The 20499-nt window shown below is 46.9% G+C and overlaps 1 protein-coding gene across 6 annotated transcripts in view; it reads left to right on the plus strand.

Moving 5' to 3' along the window:
- The window catches only part of LOC100409061 (UDP-glucuronic acid decarboxylase 1), a 101420-nt gene that overhangs the window by 75436 nt on the left and 5485 nt on the right, over positions 1–20499 (plus strand). For all 6 annotated transcript variants that reach the window (XM_078348401.1, XM_054244671.2, XM_054244672.2 and 3 more), the window contains 3 exons: positions 6864–6983; positions 14602–14645; positions 18325–18385. In XM_078348401.1, the coding sequence (XP_078204527.1) occupies positions 6864–6983; positions 14602–14645; positions 18325–18385 (225 nt within the window). The remainder of the gene's footprint in view (positions 1–6863; positions 6984–14601; positions 14646–18324; positions 18386–20499) is intronic.

Below are 20499 nucleotides of genomic sequence, written 5' to 3' on the forward strand. Positions count from 1 at the left end.
CTCTGCCCGTGACCTGGTCTGGGGCAAATCATTGGACCTTTTTGGGGCCCCCAACTCCAAAGTGATTGTTATTTTCTGGGACCGTGACTGTGTTCTGAGCACGGTGGCCCTGCAGGGTATTGTGTTGTGCCTTTCTGAATGTGCTGCTTTCTGGAGGTGGTATTGTTTGAGGATGCTCTGTGTGCCTGCTGTAGGTGTTGCGACAGAGCAAGAACTGGGGGCTGGAGTGCTTGCTGTGTGCTCAGCCTCCGTTAGGGGTCAGTCCGTTTAATCTCAGTTAATTCCCTGTAGCCCACTCTGAGGTGGGAGTGGTCAGCCCATCTCATGGATGGGAGGATGGGCTCCAATACTGGTTTCTAGCTCTGCAGACCATAAGTTGGCCTGGAACCCTCAGCTGGCTACCTGTGGGGCCTGCTCCTCCCCACACCCCATGACTGTCCCTGCAGGCTGAAGCAGGGAAGGAAGCATGAGTGAGCAAGAGGAGACCACGCAGCTCCAAGTCCAAGGGCACCAAGACTTCTTTGCAGCTTGCATAGTCATGGGACAGTGCCCAGAACCAGTGGTTCACGCACCTTGTACCAGTGTCACCCTTGCTCCTCTCAGCTGGGAGATTGAGCAACAGGAGCTGTACTGTGATGTTGTCAGTTTATAGTTCTACGTGTGCAACCTTTTGAGATAGTTTTGCTATCTGGAAACAAACGAAAAAATCAAGGAGGATGAACCAGGTGGAGTAGTTACGTCTGGTATATTTAAAATTCATTATTGTAACAACTTTAATTTCTTATACATAATAACGTATATCTTCTTAAGTATGATTGTCATTTTACTCTCAAGATCCTATATAGTGTGTGGATCTTACTCTGAATAATATGTAAAGATTGAAAATATAAAGAAGATTGAAGTATGAATAATTTTTTGTAGGAGAATTTCCCTTTTCCCAAGGATTCTCTTCTGAGTTTCTTTTAATGAATGAAATGTCCTAATATATTCAAAATAGAATTTTATTTTCCAGAAAAATCTACCAGACATCCCTTAGAAAAAGAGAAGCTCCCTGGAATTTTTTTTCATGGGATGGAATGTGAGGGAGGTTGGGATCAAAGGACAGAGCCTCTCCCGACTAGTTTGAACTTGCTAGGGAGGAATTAAATTGCTGCTTCCACGTGCATTTGGACGCGATGGCTTGATAAATGTGGGGCCTCCCCCATAGGCTGTGGTTGGTGCTTACTGCGTATTTGAGTTCATTGCCCCCTCATGAGTCTGCTTCTGAGGTCTGTGGCCCACCCGCTTGGCAGGATCTGCAAAACAGGCCATCATTCATAAAACCAGCAAATGGCAGAGTGGAAAAAAGGAAACTCAGAAATCACCTAGTTTAATGGCCCTGAAGGTATGGTTTTGTTTTAGTTCCTGGCATCAAAGTATTTTTGAAAAAGTCACAGAGTTGGTATGTATATTCTACCTGAGTTGAAAAAATAAAAATTAAATAAGCAGCCAAACCAGGTGCAGTGTTCCATGGGTAGGACTCACACCCCAGGGGGCCTGTCCTGTCCTCTGGACCTGCCCAGTAACAGCTTGGCTTCCTGGCCCCGTGACTTGCTCAGAGTACCCGATGGCCACATCCCATCTGTCCCACCTGGACTCCGGCAGAGTGATACCCACCTCTCCTGGTCTGCTGCAGAGCAAACCTTCAGAAGGTCAGCTGATTGTTGATGTGAAGCAGGACTGCTGAGGAAGATGGCCAAGCAGATGCAGACACACCCCTCCCGGACCCCCTTCCTCGGTCAGCCCCTAGAGTGAACTTGAACCTTTTGGCACCTTTAAGAATCTTGCTTCAGCACAGTGAGTTCTGCATTCTACAGTGGCCTTAGTCTTATCCCCAGGTAGGGAGCAGAACCCATTGAGATTTAGTGAGAGGCCCTAGGGGAGTTAAAAGGTTTGGCCCTCACAGCCTGAACCTGTTGCCTTAGAGATGTGCACATCTAAGGGAAGCGTCAGAGCCTGGGGTGCTGTACCTGGGTGTGCTTCAGGACCTGCTCCTACTATACAGGGCTCCGTTCCTCGACTTTCTATCAATAGTACCTTCTGTCAGTGAAGATAATGATAATGTCACAGTGTTCAGTGGCTTGCTGTAGCACACTAAGTCATCTGTTAACATCATCAGTCTGTTCTTGGAAACTGCGACTTTAAGCAGACGGACATAGAACAGAATCAGCAGTACCATAGGCTAATTGCTATAAACAAGAGTTAAGTTCCTAGGCATATTTCTGGTCACAAAAACATCACCAAAATTCTAAATAAAGACTAAAACACTTCTAGTATTAAGCGTTTGAAACAAGTGTGAGCTGTATACTTAAGGAAGATTAATAAGAACAAGATAATTATTTACAGGGTATCGGGTGGCCAGAGCCTATCTTAGCAGTACCAGGTTCAAGGCATGAGCCTACCGAGGACAGGGTGCCACCCTCTCACAGGGCGCACTCACACACACCCACACTCACTCATGCTGGGACCACAGCCCACTTGTCTGGTCTGACATGCAAAGCTTTGGGATGTGAGAGGAAAACAGAATACCTGGAGAAAACCCACACAGACGAGAGAGGAGAACATGCCACCTGCATGCAGACAGTAGCCCCAGCCAGGAAGTGATTTTTATCTCATCAGTGTTATAATGAAATGATATTATTTGAAGCACCTGTTGTACTCTCCACTGAGTGAACCCACTGAGTGAACGCATTTTAAAGAAATTTTGAGGGAGAACCCATGTGTCCTGAGTAGGACAAAGTCAGACATAATCAGGTCCATGAACGTTTGTGTCTTTCTACAAGGTCAGGCTTTTATTGATGCTGTTTTAGTCATAAAATCCATGTGCTCCATGGAGTTTCCAAGGAGGGATTTCTTAGGATTTCCCATTCACTTGATAGTCAGAGCTGCGGGCACATAGGCTCAAGCCCCTCCACAGGTCAGTCAGCACTGCAAACCATACCTAGTAGTATACTTAATATGTAAATGTTTAGATTAAACATTCCACATCAAACAGTAACATTTAACATCGAGAGATAAGGGGAGAGGAAAAGGAGTTAATGAACCAGTCTAAGGACAGTGATATGGACAAGGAGAGGGTCCGGGGTTGATCTGGACACACAGCGACATCTTGCATGGAAAAGCCCTTGACTTGGGCAGTGTTTGGTGGCAGATGCTGGGTGCTGACCGTGAGTGACAGCAAGACAGGGTCTGTCAAGATGGCTATCTTGAGCAATAGAAGTCTTCCTCATTACGGCCCTTGAGCCCTCTGGTGAGGACTAGCAGTAAGGGTTCTGCCCTTAATCTAGTTGGGCATTGTCTCTCTTGATTATGCAAACTTCTGGACCGTATTGGCTGATGCCTTTTGAAATGTGAAATGGAGTCATTTTCTAAGATAAAATCACTGATGTCAGAGGTGCTCTGTACACCGTGTAATTCCTGCTGGTAATGTTTCTGTCCTTGGGAGATATTTGGGAAGGGAGGAATCCCTTTCCCTTCATTATTCCTCTTGAATCATGTCTTGCCTGTCAGGCCTGCTGTGAGTTGGCTCCACGTCTTAGGACCTGCATACCCAAGCCCTCACCCATCTCTCAGCTGCTACAAATGGGGCAAGGAGGCATTTGATGCCAGCTCACACTGTTCCAGCCTAGTTGGTGTCTCCAAAGGCCTTTGGGAGCCTCAGCCTGTGCCTTGCAATCTTAGTGTCCTGGTGACAGTGTGTGCTCTATTCCCAATGTGGTCACTGTTACTTCAAGGTAAGTTAGTGTCATCAGAAAACTGAGGACAGTGGTCAAGGGCAATTACTGGGTTGAGAACCATTCCTTGGAGGTAGATAATAATGCTGGCAGTTTTCAAAACAGTTTCAGTGTTTTCCTTTAATCCCTGTGTTGTAGATAGAGTGGATATTATTGTCCTCATCTCAAAGATTAGGATCTTAAGCCTTAGCAACTGAAGTGACTTTCTTGGCATAGTGAGGCCATCCAGGTATTCCGGCCTCCACCCTGTGCAGGGTCCTCAGCATCCATCCTCTCTAAGTTTTTGTTGGTTCTATGCTGGTACAGCTCAGCTTGTAGGAGTTGTCTTGACTTTCCTGATGCTTGGAGCTGTCCATGACTCATGGGTCACCACAAGGGACAGAACCACAGAGCATAAAGTAAACCCAGCCATGCCTAGGATGAGTCAACAGTTAGTGTTCTGACTGACAGCCTTGTCTGTGCTCCAAGGCACCAGCTCAGTGTCAGCAGGGCCTGACCACTCACAGGCAGAACATTACGTGGGAGTCAGGAGTTCATTAATGTGTTTGCTTCTTGGTCCTTCAGAAGTGGGCTCTCCCTTAAATGAGACAGTGTTGCCTGGTATGCACTTCCTGAGTTTTCAGCCTAGCTCTTCCCTTCTTAGGAAGGTGACTTTGGGTCAGACTCTGGACCTCTGACGAATAACTATACCTTCCTGTAAGCCATGGCATGTGGGTGGTGACTGAGCTGCCACCGTAAATAGTGGTGTCCGTACCCACTGACTGTCCTTCCTCCTGCCCATGTTGTCTCACCGTGAGGACCAGTGGGGATAAGGATTCAGCAGCAAGTGGACTATACATATTGACTAGGGGTCACCTTGTGTGAAGACCAAGTGTTTGCTGATGCTATCTAGAATGGGATAGATGGGCATAAAAACTCCAGAAGACACCATCATCCCAGAGGAGAGCAGGTCTTAACTGGAGTGAGTCTCGAGTTTCTATGTCATGCAAGCTTAGGCTTCACGAGTGGCTCGTCTTGCTGGTGTAGACTGGCCTTGAGAGCTCTCATTCTTGGAAGTGTTGTTGCATTCACAGCTGTTGCACCAGTGTAGAAGGGCTGCCCTCTGTTGCTGAGTCATTACAGACTCAAATAGAAAAGCCACAGCAAGCAAGCCTGTTGATGGGTTGGCCAGTTAATGTCTGTTGATCCTAATGAGGCCATGTTCTGGAATGCTGTTTTGTGGAAAGGGAAGGTCAAGATAAAAGCATCTGATTTGCTGCAAACTTTGCCTAACCCATTGAGCTTTTTCCCTACCAGGCTGATTGGGTTGATTATTGTAAATTTGCTGAGATTTTTCTAGTCTCTTCCTAGAATAAAGCCACATCCATTCACTTTGATTCTTTCCTCCTCTTATCAATTAAATGCAAGTGGGTACTTCTGAGTTATTTTCTGTTGAGACCAGCATCTCTGTTCCCCCACCCTTTTTAATACACTCATCAGTGCAGTAGAAAAAAGGGTTGATTTATCCTTGGACTTAGCACATATCTTTGTCGTGAGTGTCTGAATGGCTCATGTGAGAGCATTATAGTGTATTGCTGGGAAGAGTTTGCACAATAAAGCACTTTGACTTCTAAAAGATACCTGTGTGCTTCTATGCTTCCCACCTCTTGTCATATCACAGCACACATAAAAACCCGCCCAGGTTTGTGGAACACTCTGGGGAAATTGATGAGGCTGCTGTGGGCAGAGGTGGCAGCTGTGTCACTCCAGCTACTGAGAGGGCTGATGGGGCCTCTGGAGCTCACAGCTCATGCCCTTTAACTCACTATACTAGTGGAGAAATTCTGTGCTAAGTAAGCCTTGTTAGCTAAGGATCCATTGGATTCCCATTCCCAGCGCTTGCCAGCCTTAGGTGTTGGTAGAAATTGAATAAAGAACTGTTTCAGCTGATAGTGGTAACTGGCACCCAGTACAGCCACTGGGCCTGTGCTTCAGTCTTAGAACACTGAGGCGATCAGGTATGTAGCTCTCCTTTCCCTGTCTCGCTGCAACCTAGCCAGTGGTTGGCCTGGGCAGTGAATGATGGGGCAGGAACAGCAGACACATAGGTGCAGTGAGAAGTGGGAGCCCCAGGTCCTCACTGCCCTCAGATGCCCAGAAAGTGCACATTTGTTCTGTAATGGATCAAACATTAGATACATATACACTGTAAACGCCCACTAATTCAGAGTTTCTGACAAAAACATTTAACTTTTCCATCCATGGCAAAGCAGTGTGTGAAATTAATAATTAAACAAGATCATTTAGAGAAGGCTTTCATGATTCAAATATGCACTTCCCTGATTGCATATTTAAAAACTGGCTTTTCTGGATTACAACAGTAATACATGTTTATTGTAATAAAAATAGGAGCATTAAAAAATACATAGAAGAAAATGAACATAGAGATGAAAATGAACAGGAAGAATGTTTTAAACAGTGTCAGTCTGTTTCTCTTTCCAGGCCATTAGCTAATACCCATTAACTGGGCACTAAGTTGTATTTAGTTTTTCATTAAAACAGATGTTTTTTAGTAAAACGGATTGGGAGTGTAGGTGCGGGGTCACTCAGTAAGAACATGTCTATGTCTTCTTTTCCCAAAATAGAGATCTTTCTTGATTTCTCTCTAGCTATCACATATTCATCGACATTTAAATCTCTGTTGATTGATAAATTTTCCACAGTATATTATGTGAAAAAGATTAGAAAAGCATATTCATAACATAATCACATTTGGAAAATACATATTCAACTGGGAAAAAATTTATATAAGCACTCTTTTTTTCTCCTTGCACTGTTAATCTAGCTGGTTTTCTACCAAAACATTAATGCTGGTGGCCTTTCAGTGGCAAGATCTGGGACAGCTTTGACTCTCTTTGGTGTAGCTCTGTGTAGTCTCCCAATTGGTTTATAATGAGCACATTATGGAATCAGAACAAAAAGCCATTTCCATTTTGGAATGGAAAGCAGAACGTTTCCTGACATGCTTTGCATGCAGGGCATTGGAAATGCAAAGTGGACACGTGGACTATGCCGGGGAGCACGTCTGACCTCCTCTTCTCTCTGTTCCAGGAAGGCGTGGAAGTGCGAGTGGCCAGAATCTTCAACACCTTTGGGCCGCGCATGCACATGAATGATGGGCGGGTGGTCAGCAACTTCATCCTGCAGGCACTTCAGGGGGAGCCGCTCACGGTAGGTGCTGGCTTCAGTGCAGGGAACACCTTGCAAACCAAATTGGAGTCTGCCCACAAGGGATGAGGGATGGGTGCATCTCTGCTTGGGGAGTGACACTTCTGAAGCTGCCATGTAGTGTTTGTGTGCATACTTTCTGCCCTCCACTAAGGGGAAGACAGGCACGGGGACAGAACACAGGCGAGTAGCAGCTGCACCTAACTCGAGTCACCTTGCCCTCCATGGCCACTGGGGTCCCTGCCCATGCCTCCTGGTCTGCCTGCCTGTGCCAGCTGGCCTATGAAGACCTTCCCTGACATATTTTTGGCCTGCTGGCTGTAGCCAGGGATGTGCCTATACTCAGTGTTTTTGGGGGTGCCAAGAAGCCTGGACAGGTGGGGTGGAGATGTGAGCCGCATCTGCTCAAGCTGGGCTGTCACCTTAACAATGCTGGCAGGCTCTCAATGCTGTCCTCCATTGGCCACTTTCAACCCAGGGAACCTTCTGGAGCCAGCAGAGGTCCCAGTGACCTTTGGTCAGTGGTCCAAGTGTGTGGCAGGGATGTCTGTGCTGACACTAACTGCTTGGCACCCTCGGATGTCATCTCGGGTCAGGGCAGGCTGCTCATTCCATACCTGTCCCCATAGCCCTTTGGCCTCCCTGGGGAGGAGTGCCCCAGGCCCGCCTGGTGAGAGGCTCTGCCTGCATCTTTGGTTTTGCTAATTGTCCCTCGCACCTGCTCCTCTCTCACCACTCCTCTTCATGGTCATCTGCCCAGGCCACTTTGCTCTTCTGATCCGTAGCCTCCCAGAGCCCTTTCTAGCATGGTGTTTGGTGGGACTCAAGAGTCGATAAGCATCCTGTTGCTCTGAAAATCCTGCAAGATGGTTTATTATCAATTGAGTATATACCAGTGAGAAAAGTTACAGCTATGTGTATATCTGTGTAGTACGTATGCACCCACCCATTGATCAGTTGATCACGTTAGCTCACTCTTCTCCTATGATCTGCAGGTGACATTATTCCCCTCCTTTTTCAGGTAAGGATGCTGGAGCACAGAGGTTATATGAGTTGCCCAGGCTTAGGTGGCCACACAGTGGTAGCCTGATTTTGAACCCAGAGCCCCCTCTCTTCATAAGCATTCTTCATGGTGTGTATGTCTCCTTGTCTGTGTTAGCTGCTCCACTACCAGTGTAGACCCAAAAGCTCAGCCTGTTACACAGTGAGATGACTCCCCGGGGGCAGCTACACTGTATAGCTGAGTTTTGCTGAACGCATTCCAGGGGAGAGGTGAGTTCAGACTCCAGCTCTAGACCCTCAACAGCCCAGCAGCTCTCTTGCTTCCCCCTGTCACTAAGTGGTGTCTTGTTGATGCCTTTGGATGGAGGCTCTGTGGCCACACATGGCTGTTCTCCTTCCTTCATGCACAGATCTACCAGCACATCCTAATGGTCTTGGATTGCCTAGGTAGGTCCATTCTCTAGTCCCTGGTCTACACTGCCGCCGTCCCACCACTATTTGTTACCATAGCCTTGGAGCCACTCTCATTCCCCCTGTCCTGTGTACTCTCACCCCCACAGCTGGAGGGAGCCTTGTAAAGAGAGGTCAGAAGCTCGAGTGGCTCTGCAGCCCCAGCAGAGCATGGGACACAGCCTTCTTGCTTCCGTGCCCTCCCTTAGGCCAGGCTTCCTCGTGCACTTGCTCCTGCCTGTCCCAGGAGCATCTTGCTTTTCTTCTGGGCATTCTCCTCATGCATTCTTCTTCTACATAAGAGAAACTTCTTGACGCTTCTCTGCATCATGGTACCAGGCTGGTTACCATAACCATGTTAATTGTCTTCACTGCCCTTGCAACCAACTGAAATACGAATTTTCCAGCCCCCAATCCCTGTTAGTACAGTGTATGCTCTTCAAAACCAGGAACTTTATTTCATTCATGGTTGTGTTCCTGGCTCCCAGAAAGAAGACCGCCCCCCCCCAGGCACATGGGTGGCAGGAGAGAGATGCTGGGTGGACTAATAATTGGGTTTGTAGTGGCCACTTTTTTTTACAGTAAGTGAAAGTAGTGAAACTGTCATCCCATGTTCCCCTTTTGCTGCTACTTGGGGTTCCGAGGAGTTCATGCCGTGCCCTGCGAACAAGAGTCCACCTGCTCAGTTGAGAATTCCACGGCCTGGTGCCTTTTTAGCCAGTGTGTTCAGAAAGTCCCTCATGCTGTGAGATGAGAGCTGCTTTGTTTGCACAATAAACTGTGAAAGCCTCCAAGAAGGAGCTTGATTTAGTGCCTCCTTGGCAGCAGCCAGGGCCCCCGCTGTCCCCTAGCCGCCCTCCCCAAGAATGCATGCTAGAGGTGATAACTCATGTGTTGCCTTCACACTGAGCAAGCTTTTGTGCCAGAGATGGAAGGGAGAAGATCTCTGGAGCCATCCATGACTGCAGTTAATTCAGAACGTGGCGGACTTTAGTCTCCGTAGGTGCCTTCTGGTGGCAGGAGGCAGAAGTCCCAAGGGAGGCCTTTCAGAATGTGTTTTGTTTCCTTTGTCACACAGAATTCTATTTCCCAGCAAGAATTTGATAAAGTCGCTAACTTCATTCTTTTCTGTCCAATTGAGATATCCTTTGCTCTTGTCAGATGGCTCTGTGGAGTGGTCTGGAGAGACACTTGCAGGCCTGCCTCCACCAGCCTGTCTTTAGAAACACTTGGCTTACTGAGGAAGGGAAATAAGGAGACATGTCCATCTTGTTTGTTTTCTGCTACATTTCCAAGTAGTCACTTCCGAAATGAAGACCTCTTCCAGGGTGGCTGGGAACAGCTCAGTGTCTTGTCCTCCCTTTCCAGGCTGGGTAGGTGTGATTGCTTACCTTGCAGCTGTGTTTTTGAGCAGATTGCTCATGTGTGTCCTAGCATCTCACTCGCTGCTGTAGCAGATTCTTGTGATGGGGACTCACGGAGTATGTCGCTAGGTTAACTGCATCATACATCAAAGCTGTATTTTAAGTGGAATCATGTAGAAGTTCAGCAAATTTTGCATCTCAGTTTAGAAAATAGACAAGTATGGTTCAGGTAGAGCTAGTGTCGTAAGTTTATTTTTGAAGAGGCTTTGGCTCACAGTTCAGTTATAGTATACAGATTCACAGGAGGGGTTCATTCTGCTTTCCACCCCATATGATTTATCCCAGGTTACAGAGGGGTAAACAACTTCACCAAGAGGAATTTGCCCAGGACAGTTCAGACGTGGCAGAATTGGGGCTTGAATCCAGTTCTATGTCATTTTTAAAGCCTTGCTATTCCTCCAAAGGGAAATTTTGGAAAAACTATACTTCCAAGACCAATTCAAAACTAGTATAATGTTTAGCCATTTTACTGATACTGTGGTGTGATAAGTGATCCTTACATTGGGCCTTTGTTTGTGGCAGGAAGCCTCGGGATCTGTTAAACAGTTACTCAGTGGTGTTGGTTAAAGTATGGTGGGAAGACTTTATTCAGGACCATCATGACAGGAATACAGATCACTGCAATGGGATTTCACAGGGGGAAGAGAGACTGGGATCAACTCCAAATACAGCACAGGCAAGCAGAATTCATAGCCAAGGAGCAGGGAGGACGTGGGTGAATGGAAATTCATTAAGGGAAGCATCAGGGATAAGGAGGATTCTAGCTAAATCAACCTAACAGGATTCTTGCTGAAGACAGGCCAGGGTGATGTGGGGGGTAAGGAATGTCAGTTATCGAGGGTGAACAGATGTCGAAGGTAAGGGTTTCTTGCTAAACTGACTTAACAAAGTTCTTGTTAAAAGAACAAGAACATTTTACAAGGAAGCTCACAAATGGGCCTAGGAGAAGGTACAGGAGCCTGAATCAAGTTCGGCCAAGCAAAGAATCTCTTACATCTTAAACACATAGAGCACTAGAACACAGTTGGGGACATTGCCAAGTGATCATCAGAGAGCTCCTTGCTGCCCCTCACCCCCGGCTGGTCCTCTCCCCTGTCGGTGACTCTTTGATCATCATGCTGCTTTGACCTGCACACAGCCCTTTGTTCCCCGGCCCCCAGTAGCAGCCTTCACTCTTGCATGAATCTCCCTGCATCTCTCCTATTGTGTGAAATGAAGATGGAGGGACCAAATCTCACACTGTCTTCTGTAAGGAGAACAATGAGGAGGCTGAGAGCTCTGCTGATGCCAGCTGTCCACACCAGATCCCTGGGATACTCATGCCCTGGATTTTGCTGCACACCCAATTTGTTACAAGTCCCTTCAGGCCTTATCATGGAGTAGGGGAGATGAAGGGCCTCAGCTCACACTGTAAGGGCTGTACACAGGGTGCATTCTAGAGCCCACGGAAGACAGATGTTTTTGGATGGGGTATAATTACGTAGCGTCTTCTCTCTTGCACACGCACTCCTTTCTTTAACTTTATATTTTTACATTAGCACACACAGTGAATATTACACACATGAATTATAAGTCCCCATATTGCAAAGTACTGTGTAGTGATAAAGTACAAGTCCCCATATTGCAAAGTACTAGGAGGCTAGTTTAAACCAAAGTATAGATGATGGATGTGATGTGCCATAGAAACTGAAATCCGGCAGGACTGTTAAAGATACCAGGAAGGAAGGGTTCCAGGCCCCACTCACATTGCAGCTTAGCCTGATGCACACAATGGAGCAGGCAGGACTGTTAAAGATACCAGGAAGGAAGGGTTCCAGGCCCCACTCACATTGCAGCTTAGCCTGATGCACACAATGGAGCATACATACCTTCCAGATTGTATCAGCAAGGCCTGTGGGGGTGTGCAGTGGGCGTCCCATGACATCCACACCTTTCCACTGCAGCCCAGGCAGAAGCACCTCCTCCTGTCCCGGGGACTATTTCCTTAAGGCCCAGTTGCTTTGTGGACATCAGGTGGGACCTCAGGGTGGGTGCTGCTGAGGGGCTTGTGTCACCAGACCTGAAGGGAGCAGAGCTTACCTGGTGACCTTGGTGCGTCCAGGTGAACCTTGTGTCGGTGCTGGCTGGGTGGGGACTGCCCCTGGTGAGTCATGCAGGGAAATGCATCCACAGTCATAACTCTCTCCCTGCAGTGGGCTTTGAATGAGGCAATAGTGGGAAGTACCCAGCAGACTGCGGGTTGTTTCAGGAGCCTTTTTTTACTTCCCAGGCTGCAGCCCTAAGGTTCCCTTTGGGCTTAAGTGACATTCAAGCTGCTGAGTGTCTCCATCATAAGAAGTCCCTTGTAGTGGGTAGAGTGGGTGCTTAGCGTGGTTCTTCACATCCTGACGCTGGCAGCCTGGATTAACCCGTCGGGTCTGGGGACTCATCCAGCATGCAGTGCCCTGGATTGTGTTCCGTCCAGGGCTTGGGGTCAGCATGTTTGGGTGGAATCAAAAGCTGCCTCTGCATGTTTCCATGGCTCCTCTCTGAGAGACTGCAGCTCTGATGGGCAAGTCTGGGCTCTAGCTCACTGAAGACTGGCTTCAGCCAGCTTGTTGAAGGCCATTGCCACACTGCACAGAGGTGGGATTTCTGTGAATATGGCTGGAATGCACCAGCAGACTGGTGAGCCCACCATCACAGTGACCCTGACTGAGTGTGGTGGGAAGGCGCAAAACAAGTAGCAGAGGTGCGTCTGTGTACTTAGCTTTGAGGGCAGAGCGCCGGATGCAGCAGAGGCAATGGGCAGGCAGTAGCACAGCCCCAAACCCACCTGTGGAGGAGCACCTGTGATGCAGGACTTGACTAAATCCAGTACTCACTATGGCAAGATTGGAGAATGGTCTGGTGCCAGTCTGAGAGCCACAATTTGGGGGCTGCAAAAACTGCATGCAGTTCTGAAATTATGAACACAATAGGGTGGGACAAAGAATCCTGAACTTGGAGTCAAGATAAATTTCACTCTGCTGGGTGCAGGTCACTCCAGCAGTTTGACCTTCCATCACCTCATCTCCAAAATAAGGTTGTTTAAAGAAAACAAAAAACAGAGTTATACCTGTGGCACTAGAGTGGAGGGGAGTTTCCAGGCTGACAGAGCTGGCCGGGAGTGGACTTCCTTTCCTACCAAATCAGGCCCAATGCTTCCTGTCTTCCTCACATGTGTCAGAAGTATCAGCCAGCCCAGAGAATCTGGTTCAGGCAAAACTGTCAAGGAACTGCCCTGTGCTTCCAAGGGGCCCACTGCCATCTTTCCTTAATGTTACTTGACTGAGATTTGTTACAGCTGTAGTTTCTATGTTGACAGAAATTTTGATTCCTCTGCATACCCAGCCTCTTCTCAGTGGAAGGCCTTCCCTCCAAGAACAGAACCCATGTAGTTAGAACTGATATACCTGTGAAATTGGCATATGTCAATGCTTATTAAGAAGACAGAGATAGCCTTTGAACCTGCTTTAAAGAAAGGCATTCGGGGAGTTTGAAGCATGTGCTTTTTTCCCCTACCTGCCCCTTTCCCTTTTCCTTCTCACAACTGGTGGGAAGAACTTCAGGAATTCATGCTGAGTATCTGGGGCCATTGGGGCTGTTCACAGAGCTGCTGGCAGGGGCTCCTTTTTGCTGTCAGGTGGGAGGAGGCCCCGGGTTTGTTATAATCAGGCTTGTTCCCAAAAGCAGTCCCTTCCTCCCAGCTGCCTGTGTTCCACCACAGGGAGGCACCCAAGCAAACAAAACCTCCAAGGGCATCTCCTCAAGCGCCTCTGTTGCCATCTCCTCCTCAGTGAGTGGCATGATCCATGGCGCTCTGCAGGTTGTTCAGCAGATGCTCATCCTACACTAGTATTGCACCATGCATTGTGCTGGGCTCCAGCAGGGCCACGGTGGGTTGGACACCAGTCCTTCTGGGGAGTTCACAGTTGGGAGGAGTTGGCAAAGGGCTTTCTCTGGGGACTCAGCCAGACAAAGCTTCCTCAGGCGACAACATCAGAGCTTGTCCCTAATGGATGAGTAGCCTCTGCCAGGTGTAAAGTAGACAAGAGGGTCTTGGCCAGCAGAGCAAAGAACACAAGCCAAGCTATGGAAGTGTGGAGCAGATGCGCTCTGGACAGAAAGGGGAGTGTGAGACTCCCTCCCTCCTGCCACCTCTGCTTCACTTTCGGAGTCTCCTGCATGATTCTCAACTTTGGCCTTACATTAGAATCTCCTGGGGAGGTAGCTGTAACAATAACAGCTTCAGCCCAAAGATGCCAGCCTCATCCCAAAGAGTCTGTGGACCAGCCTGGGCTGCATTCCCAGCTCTGCTGTTGAGCAGTCAGAGTGGGGAACCCAAGTGAAATACACGCATTACTGTTTATGTGTAGATCTTTCACCCAGCTGGACTCTGAGGTCACAGTCCCCAGAGCCTCACATGATGCCTGACACATCATAGGACTCTAGCAGGAATGAATTCCTTCAGGCACTGTCTTTTGAGGGAAAACTTTACACATGTATTCCAGGTGCACGCTTTAGGTATTGCTGCCACTGACTCCCTGTCAGGGCATGGTCTTGAAGTAGAGTGTGGGCTGTGGTACTAGGTGCTTTGAGTCAGCGTCACTGCCCCCTGGGATCAGTTTCAAGGTCAGTCTGTGTCCCCTGTAATTTCAAGGACACCTACCTACCCAGTTCTGGTGTGGTTTTCTCAGGGGGCCTAACTGTTGGTTTTCTTCCAGGTGTACGGATCTGGATCTCAGACAAGGGCGTTCCAGTACGTCAGGTAAGACTGTCCTGCCCGGCCCCAACCTTAGTAGTGCTTTGGCGTAGGGGTCTTGCAGACTTGACACCGAGTTCAGTGTCTTGTATATGTTAACCATTTCCACAACACGAACACTATATATTGATTCAAAATTTTTAATTTTATGATGGGAAAATTTGCTGTTCTCTGTTTAAAAGTTAAAATTTGCATTCATCTCCATGACTGTTGTGACTCATGTGCTAATCTTTTACTGCCACCTAGTGGTGAGTGGGTGAAGTTGCCCAGCTCTGAGGGTGACGGGTGACTTCAGTGCAGGCTGAGTTGAGGTGACCATATGCATCCAGCAAACCTGCGAATGCCAGAATCTGACCCATTGCAAGCATGGCTTATGGGGTGGAGGAGATAGCCCTTGTGAAGGTCACAAGGTAGATGGTGTTCTCATGTAGAATTTCGTGTTGAAACTAAATGCAGATTAAAATTATATTTTTTAATAGATTCACGGGGTGGTATTTATTGTTTTCTTGGCAGTCCTTAAAAATCCACTGTTCTGTTGTTCCATTCCATCGGTGATTGATTTTAAAGGCATTGTGGGTTCTGAGAGTAGTTAGGATAGAAGCAGTTGCATATGCCAAAGTGTCTCTACCGGTATGTGGCTATTGCACATTTTCTGAAAGTTTCTTGTGTTCTCCAGTTCTCGATTTTGAACCCATGTATTTTCACTCTTCATTGCAAAGACCCCAGTATGCCTCTCAGTCAGGAAGTGCTGTTCCTGCTGTCTTGGGGCCATCCTAGGGGCACTAGGGTGAGATGGTGGCTGTTGTGGTGCAGGTCAGGGAAGCCCCCCCAGTCCCACTTCAGCCAAAGCAACCACATCAGCTTCTGTATACCCAGGACTCTTAGGTAAGAGTAGGAGTCCCTTGGAGAAATGGAACTGGTAGTAAAATAAAATTTTAAAAAGAATCTAAAACAACTATTGTAGAATTTTGCTGAAAGTATTTTTGAACTTCCATTTACTCTAAAAGAAAGCTGTGAATAAACATTTATACAGTCAGTGTTTTTTTCCCTCCCCACCCATTAATATCGTAACCACAAGGGGCAAAAAGCCCAGAACTGTACTATAACCAATATTGTTGCCCAAATAGGCATGCGTATTCTAAAAAGCGATTTAACAGGGAAACAGCAGCTGCCCCCACTTCGGGACTGTGTTCATTTCAAAGCACTTAACATAGGCACCATGTCCCGGGGGAAACCGTCATGGCAGACTTCTGTATGGGGACCAAATTGTGGGCCTCCCATGGATTGAGTATCGTCTTTCCATAGTGACTGGCTCTCATCCCATCCTCCACCCACCCAGCTGTGCCCTTTCCTGAGGAAGGCTTGCTGTCCTAGGTTATGTGGGTTTGCCTTGCGCTGCCTCACCAGTGACCCCCAGGCTTCTCCAGCCCCACACCACATGGAATATCGATGAGATGTTGTGCGGTGGAAAGGAAACCAGGCAGAGCCCACTCTTCTTCCTGCTGTGATTATCTCAAGGGCATTGCTTGCAAAATTCAATTTACATAGCCACAGAGACTTTTCCTTTTGCTAGGGACTAAAATATTTTGAGCATTCGATGATGCCTGTGCTATGTGCTGTCCCATCTCAGGACAAAATTTGCCCAGCGTGCCTGGCCCGCTCTGATGAGCAAGGGTCTTTGCCCCATCACTCTCTCCGTGCCTTGGTCACTGTCCCATGCCTGCACGTGCCTAGCTGCCATCACATGCATCGTCCTCTCCCATACCACTTGACTACTTGGAAAGAGGGCTTGAGCAGTTCCCCTAGGCACATGGTTGTTATCCCTTTTAGAAAACCCCGTTTTGTAACACTTGTGCAGTATTTACTCCCCATTCTGGTGATGCTCTCTGGTTCCACGTTAGTGGAATCTGAGGTGACAAGGCTTCAGGGACTTTGCCACACTTGGGCAAGGGTTTCCCGACATTAAACATTTTCATTGTTGAGGACTCAGCTGAGTTCATTAATGTTCATTTGATGTTTTTCTGAAGCAGTTTTTTAGGAACTGAGCATCTTTTAGTAACACACAATGTCTGGTTCCATCGTTACTGAACCAAATTAACCGCTCCCCAAACCCACGATTGCCTCGAAACAGCATTGCAGGAATTCTGAGGTCTAGGTGGCCATCCGCATCGACATTTTGGCATGACTGTTTAATATTCTCATGGCTGGGTTTTGTTCTCATTTACATAACAAAGGCATGCTATATTTTCTTTAAAAGTCACTTTGTCAAAATGACACTCTTTAAGAGCTTCAGGTTAAATGAGTGTGATCTATGCAATTTTGACCTTAAAAGTTGCCAGTTTGTCATGTAAAAGGCACATGGCACTCCCTCCTGCCCCACTGAGGATGACTGCTTGAGAGTCAGCCTTTTTCCAACTCAAATAGACCCCATCCCCCAGTTATAATATTAAAACCTATTGTGGATGCAATGGAATGGCAGCTTTTAATGTCCTTCTATAAACATGCACAGATGTGTTTCGCGAGTGCACAATTGTAACTACTCTGCCATAGTGATGAAGTGACTTTTTGCCAGTTTATATAAAAGAGAAATCATCCAAGGTCAGCAGGGATTTGCATTTGTGCTTGATCCTTGAGAACAGAACATTGTAAGCATGTTCATATGAAATATCCATTTGTCGTAAAGGAAAACACAGAAATATCTTATTAACTAAATACCCTGCCCCTAAAATTTTTTTTTTTTTTCCTATTGAAAGGAAAGCAAAACCTATCTGGGGTTTTCTTTTGGAAGTTTATCCTGACCCAGAGTATTCTGCTTCTCACTGGTATTGACAGAGGAGGAGGAGGAGGGTCAGAGCTTTAAAAGTCTGCTAAGAATTATAACTTGCGAAAAATCAGCTTAGAAAAAGTGCTTGTGCTTAGCAGTGAGGTGTCATTTTTACGAAGTAACTTTGTTTTAACAGAGCCACACTTTAAAGCTTCTGAAAATAAGAACCAAACCTTGGTAAGCGGAAGTTTGCTTACTTATCTTCACCTTCATGGCCCAGCTGATCACAATCCATTTGAAACATCCAAATATCCCCGACCGTTTCATATGAGGTGTTTTTCGGGGTGGTGAATTCCAGGTTGGGGGAGTAGGGAGTGACATTTTTGTTTATTTTAACCCTCGGTATTGTTTGGCTTTATCTGTGATTTGCCAGTATGGGGATCACATACTGGAGTTCGTTCATTTCTGTGGATCTTGTTTTTAAAAGTAATCATGTAGTTTTGTACAGGTCAACTACTGGGTTCACATTAAACATGAATTTTTTTTGTAAACTTACGTAAACTCCATATTTTTTTAGTATATGCCTGTTTTAACTTATGCTTAGTTTTTAATTGTTAAAGGACGTCAGAAATATTGTGTCAAACTCAACCCCATCTCTCAGCTTCCATCCTACTTAATCATCTCCTCCACACCCACAAAAAGCAAATCCCAGACGTCAAATATATCATTTTATCCATAAATGCTTTCACATCATAAACACCATCTTAGTTTATAGGATTTTATTTTGACATTCAGTTTTCCATTTGGGTTTTTATTTTCTTCTGGGGGTGGTAATTTTTCTTCTGGGAGGGCTTCTGTGTGGCGCGTGGCACTGGCATGTTCCAGCAGGCAGAGCCTCACCCGCCTCCCCTTTTTTTCCAGTGATCTGGTGAACGGCCTCGTGGCTCTCATGAACAGCAACGTCAGCAGCCCAGTCAACCTGGTGAGTGTTCCTCTCCCTCCACTCTGCAGGACAGCACAGGCTTCTGTTCATTTGTGAAACCATGAGCAGCACCAGGCTTTGCTTCATTTGCTATCAGCACACTTAAGGCATTCGTGTTTGTTGCTTGCTAAATATTCAGGAAAAAACACACACACACAAAGTAAGAGTATACAAAGAAGTAAAGCATCTGCAAGGCATGGATAGTGATATAATCAGCCCCTCCACCCTCTGAAGGGCCCAGGACTAAAAATGTGTAAAGTCTTTTTGTGGTAGTAGGTGGACATATGTATTTATCTTGTTCTCTATTTAACAAGCAGGTCCTCGTTTAAGACCTGATTGAAATTTTAGAAGATGGAGGTTGTTCAGAGAGAAAGTTTTCTAGTTGCTGATGAAGTCTGCCGTTTAGCCGGACAGACCACCTTCATGGCTTCTTGGCTTCCCTGCGTGCTTGCCCACAGCCCCAGAACCTCCCAGTTGGAGGGGTCATCCCGCCTTGAGCAGTTTCAGTGCTGGTGAACTTGCTTTTGCTCAGAGCAGTTCATTCCATCTTTGGACAGTTCTGGCTGGCAGAAAGCACTTCCTTATATTGGACCAAAAATCTCTCTTTCTGCACGCCAACCCAGTGACCTCACTTCTCCACCTGGGGGCCATTCATGGCTTGTGTGATGCCTCTACTTTGTGGTAACTCTCCAAGGATTTAAAGGACATGGTCCTACCCCCCACCAAAGCCTTCTCCTCCTTGGCTGGGTTATGCTAGGATCTCTTACCCTTTCTATCACTGAGTGATTTTGTGAGCGGTTTTGTTCCATCTCATTTAAAATGTAGGGTGTCCAATGTGGACTGTCCAGCATTCAAGATGTTCTGCTTCTGTCAATGGCAGTGGACAAAGGAACCCCTTAGCTCACTAGAGAGCTCCCATAACCCCACCTCGATGAAGCCTTGGGGTCATTTCAGGTGCTTCTCTCAAACTACCTCTCCAGCTTTCTACACAACAAAGAGTTGTGTAGAGTTCGAGGAACTCTAAAATGTTGGCCATGTGACCCATGTCTTGCAAACCTTGTCACTGTTGCTTATGAATGTCTTTGTAACCAACCATCTCAAGTACACTGGAAACCATGCATTTTTCCCTGGTGTGAGAGGGAGGTCTCATCACATAGGAAAGAATGGGCCCTGGAGTGCTGACTCCATCCTGGGACTGTTGCTAATTCAGAGATACAGTGTGCCACTTTTGAAAAAGCATTCACTTAAAGCAAACCAGAACGTGCCTCAAGCTGTAAGCCTCACTTTGCCTGCAGCATTTTCCCGTGTAAGCTGGAGAGGCAGGAGCCGCCCCTTCTCTCTGTTTTGCTATAGGCCCTTTAGCAGCAGCGGTGTTGTCTGTGACTTCCCTGGGCAGCCAGGCTCTTCTCTGAAGATACCATCTTTGTGGAGGGCCTTTGCACAGGGTCAGTCCTAAAATTGGAATCGTGTGTCTGCCAGGAGCCCCAGTAACAGCAGAATTACTTTTCTTCCAAATTCCCATCGCTCTACCTTGCTAGTCAGTCCCCTCTGGGCTCAGTGAGTTCCAGGGTTTGTCCCTTCACATTTACCATCTAACTTCAGACCTGGGTATGAAGAGGCTTTAGGATATAGAATTATCAGACTTTATGATGGTCTCTTATGTTTGGGGGCAGTGGCGGCAGATTAAGAGTAACAGGTGCTCTGATGTGTGATGGAAGGGAGAAAAAGAGCAAGTGGTTTTCCTTAAAGTCCCCACACATATTCTCACTTCACGAACTGCATCGAGTTTGTCCTCTGGCTTGCCCAGGACACTCGCCTGTGAGCATACTCATTTCTGCCTTAATGAGAACAGATGTGAGATGGCAAGTTCTTCATCGCTGACATCGTTAACACAGCACACCCAGAGGGAAATAGATGGTGTTAGAAGAGCTAATTCTGTAAACCCAAGCTTTTATAAAAGTGACATTGTTTTAAGTTAGATATGGAAATTGCCTGATACTCAGTGAGTAAATGTGTGCCTTCATCTGAGACTCTTGACCTAGCCAAAGCCCAGCCTTGTACACAGCAGCCTAGAAGCTGAAGGTGTAGATGGTGCAGTTTAGCACTGTCACGTG

This window comes from Callithrix jacchus, chromosome 14 (assembly GCF_049354715.1).
Source record: "Callithrix jacchus isolate 240 chromosome 14, calJac240_pri, whole genome shotgun sequence".
NCBI lineage: Eukaryota > Metazoa > Chordata > Mammalia > Primates > Cebidae > Callithrix > Callithrix jacchus.